The sequence below is a fragment of the Amaranthus tricolor genome, chromosome 10 (assembly GCF_026212465.1).
Source record: "Amaranthus tricolor cultivar Red isolate AtriRed21 chromosome 10, ASM2621246v1, whole genome shotgun sequence".
In the NCBI taxonomy this organism is placed as follows: Eukaryota; Viridiplantae; Streptophyta; class Magnoliopsida; order Caryophyllales; family Amaranthaceae; genus Amaranthus; species Amaranthus tricolor.
The window spans coordinates 12675886-12688438 of record NC_080056.1 but is presented as its reverse complement, the minus strand read 5'-3'; the positions used below and the strand labels follow the sequence as shown (position 1 = coordinate 12688438).

General features: G+C 33.3%; 1 protein-coding gene across 3 annotated transcripts; it reads right to left on the bottom strand.

The window, feature by feature from the left end:
- Positions 1-671: 671 nt before the first annotated feature.
- On the bottom strand, positions 672-9581 carry LOC130825528 (uncharacterized). Of its 3 annotated transcripts, none has more exons than XM_057690800.1 (3): positions 9355-9581; positions 4438-4522; positions 672-3559 (listed from the first exon to the last, which is right to left on the bottom strand). In XM_057690800.1, the coding sequence occupies exon 3, from the start codon at positions 3386-3388 to the stop codon at positions 1169-1171; it is 2220 nt and encodes a 739-aa protein (XP_057546783.1). In that variant the 5' UTR covers positions 3389-3559; positions 4438-4522; positions 9355-9581; the 3' UTR covers positions 672-1168. The 3 variants fall into 3 exon arrangements, with proteins under 3 accessions (XP_057546783.1, XP_057546782.1, XP_057546784.1); XM_057690799.1 differs by having other exon boundaries at positions 672-3556; XM_057690801.1 differs by lacking the exon at positions 4438-4522 and having other exon boundaries at positions 672-3556.
- Positions 9582-12553: the final 2972 nt, after the last annotated feature.

The following is a 12553-nucleotide window of genomic DNA, read 5'->3' as shown; positions in this document are numbered from 1 at the left end:
TATCACCGTCTCTTGTCTGATTCTCCTCTCTATTCACTCTTTCCCACAGTTTCATCGTGTGGCTTAAGAGTTTCATCCCTCTATAGTTCCCACAAACTAGTGTATCATCTTTGTTTTTACATAGTGGGATTAGTGTGCTGAGCCTCCATTCTTCTGGCATCTTATGTGTCCTCAAGATAACATTAAACCGCTTAGTAAACCAACAAATGTCTTCTTCACTTAAACCCCTCCACACTTCGATAGGAATGTTGTCAGGTCCAACTGCCTTTGATATCTCCATCTTTTTGAGAGCTACTTCAATTACTCCAACTTGGAGCCCATAAGCACTAATGACCGATATGAATGACCGATATGACCTCTTACCCCACTACTATCCTAACTAGCATGATCGTTTCATTGCACCTTTTAACTAGCATGATAGCAAAATATTATGAGTTAATGAGGTATTAAGTAAAAATAAAATAAAGGTAAATAAGTTATTGTATGACATACAAAACTGACATTGAAATAACCTTATTTTCTTGGTCATTATTATTATTATTGAAATAAAAACAAAAAGATCACAGCTACCTTAACATGTATTTTTATCTTACGTTAATTTAAGCATTAGCTGTTTTAATGAAATTTCACGTAAACATAAAAAATAAAAATAAAAAAAATAAAAAAAAAAGGAAAAAAGAAAAGCAAAGTAAACTCATATTGATGGCCAAAGATCAACCATGCATGGATATATAGCTACTCCAGCGTCAAATATAGCAATCTAAATGAGACAAGAGAAAATGTGATGTACAATTTGGAGTTCCAAAAATACATGTTTGGAAGAAATCTGCCATCTTCGGAGCTGATTTAACAAAAAGTTTCAATCTATAAATTCTACATTGATCAACTATAATTAATACACCCCTTCTAAACCACTACTCTAAACAAAAACTGATGCAACTTTGAGGTTTTGTTCATGAATGTACATTCATCAGCAAAACCAGCAAGTTCCCCTGTGTTACCCCCCAAACCAAAAGGACAAATAAACAAAGACCCAAATAGTCGCTCGTAATATGTGGGTCGAAATACCAGCTAAATGACACGACACGGCTGCTTGTTTTCAGCTGCCTGAGCTAATCAGACCTATCTAATCAGCCGTTGAGTCGGGTCAGGCTCCCGTTAGAGGATCCTACGTGCCTGATGGAGTAACCTGAAGGAGTTCAGACGGGGTTGCAGCCGGGTCTAGTTCTACATAACCCTTAAGAGCGTTTGGACCTTCTTCGCCTGTGAGGACATGGCTTGGAACTTGATGCGAGAATCTGAACATTTCCGATTTAGGAATATGCTTTACCTGATTAGGATCAGGCTGCTTATAGAAGACAGTTCGAAAACCAGTAGCTTTCACGATAGGAGAAACATCGACACCTTGCTTTTCGTTGTAGTCATTTTGCACCTCCACCATTTCATAGGCATGAACGATATCTTCTGGTACGGTATCTTTATTCCAATTGGGAGACCAGTTCTTGTATAGAGCCCAAATCTCTCCTTTTCGTGGGTATATCTGAATAACTTCACCACTCTCGTTGACCCCCTTAATTTTGTGAGAGAACGAATTAAGTGAATCGAATAGTTCACGCTTCTCAACGCGGAAATCCCCACAGGTTTTATTGAAACCATTACCTACCCAGTCTATAGGACCGAACTCAGAGCTCGTTTTGGAGTTGAGCCAGCTCAATCTCACCATGAAAGGATCAGTTGAAAGGACCTCATGGATTATGGCATAGAAACGGGGCATTCCGTCATCATTATCATAAGCAGCCCAAACTTGATTGGCGCCAAAACAACTTTCTGATCTATCCGAATCAAAAATATGAAAATCGGGATCGGGTACAGTCATTGTGACCATCTCAATAGCCTCTTGCTCAGCAACACCAGCATCAGGAGATTCCTCACTTTCCGAATCCTGCCTAGCAGCATGATTTACAAGTTTTGACTTCTTCTGTTTGGACTTCTCTTTCTCTTTGGCGGAAATTCTAACCGCCTTAGCTGATTCCCATTCATTTAACTTCTTGCGTATCTCCAACCGTGCTTTCTCGATCAGCATCCTTCTGAGTTCCATAGCAGATAATTCTCTGTTAACATTATTAACCTTCGGAATGAATTCGGGGAAATAGTTGGGTTTTCCTGCTTGTGAGTTCCCAAAGCTCTGACCAGATGAAAATCCCGTACCAGTTTCCCAGTTTTTTATCCCTGATTGACTTGGAAAGCTACGTGTACCGTTCTTCATCAGATCATCTATTTCTCTCATCTTCTTCGGACCCTCTCCGGTTGACACAAATCCAGAATAGTCACCTTTCCGTTTACCAGCAGCCTCATATTCGCTCTTGCCTTTCTCAGCAAAGGAGTAATTATTGTGAAGTGTGCCGTTATGAGCTGTTCCAGAATGAGAACTCCAATGATTACTTGCCGCACCAAACGAATTATTAAACCCGGGCATCTGATGTGCTGAGGTTGAAGACGACTTTCGTTCATCTGGTTGAATTGGTCCGATATTTGAGGGTGCATGTACTTCAACAGCTTTAAACCCCACTTGACAATGCGGACATTTAAGAATCTGATTCAGGTACACTCGCATGTACTCGTATTGCATTTTGCACCTAGTGCATATGGTCCAGAACGTGTCGGTTTTCTTGAAATATGATTGAACAGACGGAGAAGATTTCCGACTATTGCTTTTTGGTGCTTTCACATTTGAAGAGGTGGAACCCGTATATTTATGATAACCATTAACCCCTGGAGGGACTGCAGACTTTCCACTTTGATTAGGGACCTTCGGGGCGGAATTACTAGAACCAGAAACGCCTCTTTGAGTAGGAACCTTTTGATCTGATCTACTTGTACCGGATGATGGCACTGAAAACCCAGCATGGGTTGCAAACTTCGGCTGATGCCCACTACCTGCAGACCCTTTTGAGACACTAGTCTGACACGGACTTTTCTGCACATAAGTTTTGACATTGCGTCGACTGTTGTAAGCAGCTCTCTTAGATTTATCAGATAAGAAATTAAAAGCTTGAGTCACAATCTGGAAAGCACCATCAGCGCCGATGAACTTATTTTTATCCGGGTGCAGCTGAAGTGCAAGTTTTCTGTAGTGTTTTCTTATGGTATCGTCATCAGCAAGTGGACTAACGCCAAGTACGCCATACATATCCATCTCTCCATTCATTTTAGTCTCGGCTGATAAAAACACTTCAAGCGTGGCTATCATCTGCGTAATTCCCTCAAGCCTGCTATACAAAGTCTGAGCCTTGAGAGCAAACTTCTTAGCACCGGCAAAATCTTTCTCAGTGAACTTTCTGATAGCAATATCTTTTGCCCTCGTAGCTTCATCTTTATTACACTCCATCTTTCGAATTTACGCTGCTTTCCTTAGCAATGACACACCTCGATGGGTTCTTGAATCAAATGGGGTTCCACGGAAAAATTTGGAAACCCCTTCCAAATCAGCCGCTCTAAATTGTGATTGTTGGATAGCAGATTTGGAGGAATGATTTTAGCTTCCATCAACTGAAACCTGCTTTATCAAACAGAAAAAGAAATGGGATTAGAAAAGATAATACAGTGCAAAATGGTAACATAAAAGACCACTGGATTAAAGAAATATATCTTATAATTCATGCTTGCATTAAAGAAACATGAGAAAAAAAATGATTCAAGCTAACAGGTATTTGAAAACAATTCAACCTTTACATCCCAAAGGGCCTAAACCGAAAAAAAAAACAAAAGAACTTGAGACATTTACATAATTCAATGTTGAAGCTCCGTTGCAAAGTAGAAGCAAAAATCATCAAGTTCAATTAAAACGACAGACTAGCCGTAGAAAGTCGTAGAAAGGCACAAAAATAAGGTGAAGACAGACGGTACAAACAATGCCAACAAAGCCGGGCAAGTCCTAAACATATTGCGATAGAAATCGAAACCTTAAATATTAAAATATCTTGCATATAGGGAAAGCTATACCGAAAAAGTAACCAAAACCTGGAAAAAAATCATATTCAACTTTAAACCTTAATTTCACGTAAGTGTAAACATAAACTCAGCATAAAATTTTAGAAGACACAAGTAGAAATTTTTTAATTGCTTGTTAATATAGGCAGGATAGGTAAAAAATAAGATATTATTTATAGAAAAAGATATCAAGATAAAAATTAGGCCGGTTGCAGTTCATTAAAGAACGGATTGATCAGGGCTAAAATAAGTAAACCAGCGAAATTAAAAGCTTTTAATACCCAAGTGCTTTCACTATCACCTATGGTATTCTTACGGTATAGAAAACATGGAGCATACACAGGCTTTAACTAACTAGATTTTAATTCGGGAATCTGAAAATACTAGCATACACAGGATTTTCTTATTTTACATAATGACGAAGACCCTTAATTCTATCATACTTACCAAAAGGCTTAACTTTAGTCTCCGGCAGTCCAGTACATACTTTTATTACTAGATCCAACAAAGTTCATTTTTTTGTCAATCCCACCTGGAAGTCAAAAAAAATTGTCTGACATGAGCAGATCGAGTATCAACAAAAAAACTTGAAGAAATGTTTTTAGTGTCTGAAGATGACAGAGCAAGCATTTTCGTCGTCAAGATGCAGTACAAGGAATTATGGAAAAGGAACAAAGCACAAGTGCAAATGCGCTAAAGAGTAAAAGACACCTTCAGTGCATATAACTGAATTTAACACCAGTAAAAAAATCTCTCAAGTATACCCTTGAGCATTTTTAAGGTGACTGCTGTGGTTATGGTAGAGTAAAGTGAATTGGTGATGGCCAATATGCACGACAAGTTACAAGTACCAAACTAAACTCGAATGATGAAGAAAAGCCTTCCACGTGGCATGTACTCAAAACTATTTTCATGATTCATCTATAGTACGTGAAGTTACGCAATCTATCATGGGTCAATCAGAACCAACCTTTGAAATTACAAGGGTAATGTTGCGTAAATCTAACGCCCTAAACCCTACTTAGGTGGGACTTGGGAGCCTAGGTACGAGCCATATAATGGCATTAGGCCATTAGGATTGAAATTGTTTATGAAGTGTACAAAGTAAGCATATTTTTGCACATGCACGGCCACATCGATTTTAAGATGTTACAAAAAATCAATTACAACCCAAATAAAAATATAGCTACGAAAGAAGGTGAAAATAACAAAAAGAAACACAAAAAAAGAAAATGGATCCAAATAAGACGCCTATGATCTAAGCATAAGTGAACTATATCGATCAATTACTTTTGTATTAAAAAGGAAATAATTGTCTAGACTAGAACTTGTTTTTAAAAAAGCGCAACTCGAATGGAGGCTCTAGAAAATCGTTTTTGCAAGTCAGTGCTTAGCGATATACAAAAAACATGCGCTTTTGTGCAACATGCGCCTTTAGCGTTATATGTTCTTTTGGTTTTTAATTGGAGAATTATTTTTTTTTTAAACTTAGTCACATGGCAACTTGCCAAAAAAGTTATATTCTTTGAAGAGAGAAGGAAAAAGGAAAAGAACGTGCTCACGTTTATGAAGATATAAAAAGGGAAAAAAGAAAAATAAGGAATTATAGTTATATAGCATTGTCGGCTTCTCTCCAAGAGCCTCTACACAACTAGGTCCCTTTTTTCTTTTTCATTTTTTTTATCTCCTTTTTTGTAGATTCTACATCATTTTTTTTGTTCATCTTTTAAATTGATCTTTTATCTTCTTTTCCTATGTGGCTATGTCTTCTTCAGCTTTACGTAATAGGAACTACTCTCTCCGTTTCCAAATATTCTTCCCATTTACTTTTTGCACAGTTCTCAAAGTAAATTTTAAGCCTTAATATCTCTTAATACGCATCATAAAAAATTATAAAAAATATATAATAAAAAAGTATACAAGACGAATCTAAGAAGATCTCACATGGATATATTTTATCATCTATATATGTCTTAAAAATCTTAATTAAATTTCTCTCTCCTAAATAGAATATTCTAAACGGGAACAACATTAAGAAACGGAGGGAGTACCATTTATCATTAAGAACTAAGTCAGGGAAGAAAGCAACAAATTCAGTCATACCAAAGCATCTTGATGTGGGTCACATATTGGCAAATGCATGTGCACAAGCATGATTTAACATCATGCGCACCTCACTTTAGTTTCCAAGTTCAACAAGGTCAATTTCTTTTGCTAATCAATTCATCTTAAAGATTGGTTATAGGACAATAATTCAGCAAGGAAAAAAGCATGGCAGGACAAAGGTGGTGCAAAAAATCACAAAGGTAGTATTAGACATTAGGGGAGAAAAAAATGAGAGATAGAGATGGAGAAACAAGAAAAGGATGTAAGGTTTGGACTTTTGAAATAAAAATGAGGTTGTTAGTTGTTACGCTACATAACAACTGCTTTTATAACGGATTTTGAGTCTACCAAATACGTCGCTTGATTTAAAATCATAAAGTACCACCCATTAAATGTTGTTATTCTAACATTCATTATTATTATCTTTAAAGCGTATTAGAACAGCCTATTATAAACTTTAGTTAAATATAGTTTCAAAAAACTTGAAGTACTATGATAAATGGATTTTTTTTCAAGTTAACAATTCACATTGCGATGTCTGTATAATGAGTTGTAGCACTTTGACATGCCGCATCCGCGATTTTTTTCTTTGGTTTGGAAATATTTAAATTATCAAACTCAAGACTCAAGAGCAGTAAATAATCAAAAACCTCACGCGATGAAAACCATATGGGAAAATCGGTTCTCGTCAAAAACCGAACCAAAGTTCACCCATGGGTTTTAATTTTTGAATTACATCTTGTTTTGCAATGACATGCCAAAATTGGTCCTAGTTTAGGCAATTTTTCCTTAACCGAAGAAAAAAATAGTAAGATCGAGTAGCAAATAGATAAAGTTATATAAAAAAAAATTAATTTTCACAACATGAAACCTGAGAAACTACGAAATAATTAATGCTTCAACATGCACATGTAACAGAGAATGAAAACTCTAAAAGTCCGAGAAATTAAAATTCCAAAGGATGTCAACAAAAACACTCTGAATTCTAACAATATGCAAACACGACAAAGCTTTTTTAACCATGCAAGTGAAATGCCAATATACCAAACACAAGTTTAAAACGACATTAAGCTAATTTCATATGTTGTACGTTGTTTCATTTTCCAAAATTTGCTTTGAAGCCAAGATTCATATGCACATGCATAGTTTCAAAGAACAAAGTACAGTGAGACACAATACTCAAACATAAGTTGGACACTTCAAAAAATTTAGACCAAAAACATGGAATGTTTCACAAAAATCGTTGTGAATACTCATACACATAAGCTTATTGTTAAGACACTTGTACACATAAGTGTCTGCACATGGATGACAACAAGTTGATAATAATGAAGAAACAAAGATGTTTATAAAGACGATTGCAATTCAACTAGACATGATCAATATGGCTCAAATAAGAAAACGTAAGCCTGAAGGTCTCTAAAATGGAACATGATCAAAACTTTTCAAACGAAGTCTAAAATAGTAACAGTCTTTTCTTTTGGTGGGAGGTGCGGGATATGTTAACCTTAAGATGCTTAAAAAAATTATCGAGTACTTCATAGAGAAAATACTTGTCGCCCATGATTCACAACGAAATCAACAAGGGGTGAAGAAAAGTCCGAAGAAAAATGTATGAGTGGTGGGCAGACAATCCAAGAAGAAAAAATCATCTACACCTTTGATACCATAGACTAAGTTCTTGTCTTAGTTGGTGGACACTAACGACACATAATATACATAAACATCAACCGTGCTAGCATATCAATACATGTAAACGTGCATAGGACATAGCTTTTTAGTATGAGGAAAAACAGCACCTTTTACTGTTTAACGAATCCTCGTTGCCAAATGTAAAGCAATAAAACAATCATTACAGGAAAAAGTTTGTACGCAAGATATCCAAAGATATAGAAACATATAGTTAATCAAATATGGGGAGAAATGACGTGATTGATCATGACAAGTAGCAAATTTGTCGGATTCAAAATTTCAAAATGCAAAAAATAGTGTTACCGAATGTGATTTGTCGCATCCAAACTAAATGCTCTCTATCTGAATTAGGTAACTGAATACTTGAACTCCAAACTCTATAAACAAACAAAATTCATTTCCAAAGCTTCCTACATAAACTCCAATGATCTTAAGGCCCTTTCATTGCAGCCCTATAAAGACTGAACAAAACAAAAATCCCTTGTTTCCCGATGTCGCGACAACCTTTACAGGAAGAATTTTTGTCTAGACTTGCACTTCAACGGACATTGAAAGATATAAAAACACAGAGCTAATCCCATATCGAAAGAAAATAACACAACTGATCCCAACAAGAACGAAATTTGTCGGATTCAAATTGCATTCCTCTTATCTGGATTAGGTAACTAAAACATCGAACTCCACGCTCTACACTCTAGACACAAACAGCCTTATGTTTCAAAGCTACCTACATAAATTCCAACATTCTTCAGGTCTTTCATCTGCTATCCTAGTGTACAAAGGCTGAAAACTTCAAACATCATTACTTCCAGGATGTCCCATGACATTCAAATATCACTGAGAGCCATTTGAAAACAACTGAATCCTAAATTTTTCAAATGAAATCAACCAAATCTAACTTTTAAAAACTTTTGTATTTTTGTAAGAAATAATTTGCAAATTATAGCCTTAACATAAAATTCCAGCTGCAAACTTTGAAACTTGTGGTTGTAATTCGCAAAAAGTAAACATTAAGGTTGTAATTCGCAAGTGTTAAACTTTAAGACTGTAGTTTACAAATTATTCTTTTATAAGTGATAAATTACAGAACTCAACTATTTTAAGAACATGTAAAAGGGGCAAAAAAATATCTGATAAAAACCAGGATTTAAAAAACCTAAATAAACACCACCAACTAATGCAGAATAAATTCAACTGATGAACAAAATCAACCATCAACACATAACACCAAAAAAATACCCAATTTAGTATAAATGACAGAATGTAGATCCTATCACATAAAAACCCAAAAATTGAAGGGCAAAATATCAACTTTTACCCATCTGGAATAAACATAATCTTGCAAAACATCATTCAATAGAATTCATCAATCTTTTGATTGAACCCAGAAACTAACTAAAATGAACAATGCAAATACACTTATATACCAACAAATTTTAAATTGAAATCCTAAAAAGATATAATCTTTGCAAACATGTATACACAAAAACTAACAATTGAACAAATTAAATGAACGAATGCAACAGCTCAAGTATAAAGAAATTTACAAAGAAACAGGATTTATACCGCAAACAGCAAAGTCACTGTAGAGTAGTGATTTTAAATGCAGATACCGCCATGAACAAAAGGGTTTTTCTTCTGGGATGTAAGAAAATGACTAGAGACCAATCTAAGAAAAACCCATTGAAATCTTAGTTAGAAGGGGAAAAAAATCAAAATTTTTTAACAATTTTTTTGGGAGCAAAAGGTTCTGCCTTTCTACAAGCAAGATGAACAAGAAAAGGGAAAGTTATGTATGTATTAACAAGCTTTAGCCTTATATGTAACAAACCTTGACTAAAATTGAGAGTAACCTTGACTCAAATCAAGAGTTAAATTTTAATCCTGGTTCACAAATCCCCAAGGAAAAAAATTAACTATGATTAGTTTTTAACTTCGGTTTAGCTTAGGTGTTGAGTGTAATAAACTAATCATGGTTAATTTAACTATTAAATATAAAGTAAATTGTTAATAATAAACCAATCTTTGTTTTGATTCGCTGTAAATAAATCTAACTATTATTTATTTTTAAATAAATCCATCTATTATTTATATATTGCCAAAAATGAATCGACCTATTATTTACTTCCTCCGTTCCATAATACTTGCATCAAACCAACTTTTGCACTATTCATCATTCTTTGGTAATTTACATATTTTAACTATTATATGAGAAAAAAACATAGTCATGTGGAATCTTGCTTTATTCGTCTCGTCGCACATTTTGATAATATCGAATTTTTATAATTTTTAAGTATGCATAAGTCTAGATTTAAACGATCTGACAAACGCATTGATTACGCATAATGTGTTTGGTGCAAGTATTTCAGAACGAAGGAAGTATAACAATATTCAAAACTTCTTTGTAAATCAAAAATTAGAAATAAAGAATAGTTAGGTTAATTTTCAGCAATTATGCCAAATAGTTGGGTTTATTCATAAAAAAACAATAGTTGATTTTATTTTAAGCAAATCCAACAAAAGTTAGTTTATTTATATTGGTATATTACTTTTTATTTGGTTTTGATTTTGTAGTTATTCAAACACGTATAAATCATACTCCCTCCAATTCACTAGTAATATCTCATTTGTTTTATAAACTCTATCCAATGCACTTATTCAATCGTTAATATCTGTAATTGTACATAATTTAAACTATAGAAAGAGTGCTATAAATAATCCTTACATTGAGACGAATCAAATAAGATCCCACTTGATTATGTTTTAACTTATAAATTAATAATTAAATAAAAATTAAGAGTAAGAGATAAATAGTGTCAATAAAGCAAATAAGACATTACTAGTGAATTAGAGACAGTAAAAATCAACTAAACCACCTAACAACTAATTGCTTAATGCAAAACACCCCTTTAAAAATGCCATAAGATACACAGTCGATTTGGAAATAATAAATGTAAATAATAAAATATTTTCTCTGTGTATTAATTAAAATTAATTATTGAATCTACACATTAGTCAAATCTATAGTGTGAAACATAAATTCCCTTTGATTTTATTTTGTTTGTCCATTTTAAAATTTTTTATTTTTGTAGAGAAAAACTTAAACAATGTTTTTAAAGTATATATATTGAAAAGAATATATATTTATGTGAGATCTTATTAGATTTATCTTAATGCACAAATTTATATCATACAATGTTTATAATCTTTTATGATTTGTATTTAGAAACATTGAAGGTTAAAACTTATATTGAAAAACGTATAAAAAGTAAAGTAGACAAACAAACGGAATGAGTATTAGACAGGATTTTTTACTAAAATTAATAATGTGTATTTTATTCTATGAAAGTTGATTATGTTTTATGAACAAATTTTTCTCAATTAATATTGATATTTATATTATATAAAAATCTAATTGGAGTAGATGTTAAAATTAGATATTATATGCAAATTATTACAATGTTTAACTATCATTTTATAATTATATATTAATAAATTTCTTTTTCATTAGTTAATTAAAATTTATAATACAAAATAAAATCTAAACATTAAAGATTATTGGAAAAAATTAATAATAATCTTAATTGATACATTGTTTGTATTGTTATCTTTTAAAGTTTTATATGAAGATCTTGATTTATTTCCATTATTAACAAATAATTGATTTACAATCTTCCTTAAAATTTTGTTGCAATAATCAATTAATAATTTTATGGAAAAATTACCCTAAATGATCTAACATTTTACTGATTTTTCTGCAATAATCTCAATTTTTGATTAATTATGAATAATCTCAGCATCACTTACCCAAAAATGTTATTGCACAGATATTAACCTATTTTTATAGGTTAACTTATAATAAAAGATTAAATGAAATATTATTAGAAAAATATTAAAAATTAAAAGGAAAAAAAAATCAAAAACAAAAACCATCCCTCCCATTTCCAGCCCACTCTGACTACTCAATGCCACCCTACATCGATCACCCACTACAACTCCACCTCGGCTAGTCTCCCTCTCTGACGAATCCCCATCTAACAAGTAGTCCAATTTATTCAAGTTCCTCTACCAAAGTAAAGGTTGTTATGCTCACTAGTCAAAGAAACTAATATAATAATATTTATGATTTATGTATTTAGTGTTGAATGGTGACTTGAGTACACCAAATAAATTTTATGCATTATGTGTGCATAGAAGTGGAATCCTATAGACAATTAAGTGTGAGTCTTAATGTGTATGTGAATGTGGAGTTTAAGAGAGTGTTGAATGCATGAAGTCATGAGGCATTTAACAAGAGACTTAAACATATGGTGTAATGATGATAGTTAAGTATGTGATTAATGTGGTTAATGAAGGAGTTCATAAGTCCAAGAATTTTGTTATGTACAAAGTGCTCAAACAAGGCTCATGGGACATGTGCAGTGCCTTAAACAAGGCGTTTAATCAGAAGCATTTAGAGGCTAAAATTGTGCCGTGCTCGAACGAGTAGAATCGCAGCAGCAGGTCAGTGGTTGTTTCAAAGAGCTGCTCGAATGAGCTCTGCTATGGCTCGAATGAGCACTCTGTCCGGTGCATGCCTAGGATTGGTTTTTCGACTCTTGAAATTCTTAAAGTTGATTATTATGTAATTACTTTTAGCTTTAAGTGTGTTTTACTCATTAATGTAATTAGCTCTATAAATAAAGAGCTCATATGCTTATCAAACACATCTACAAAATACCCCAAGCCTGAACCCAAAGCTAAATATCTTCTCTATTGTAATTTT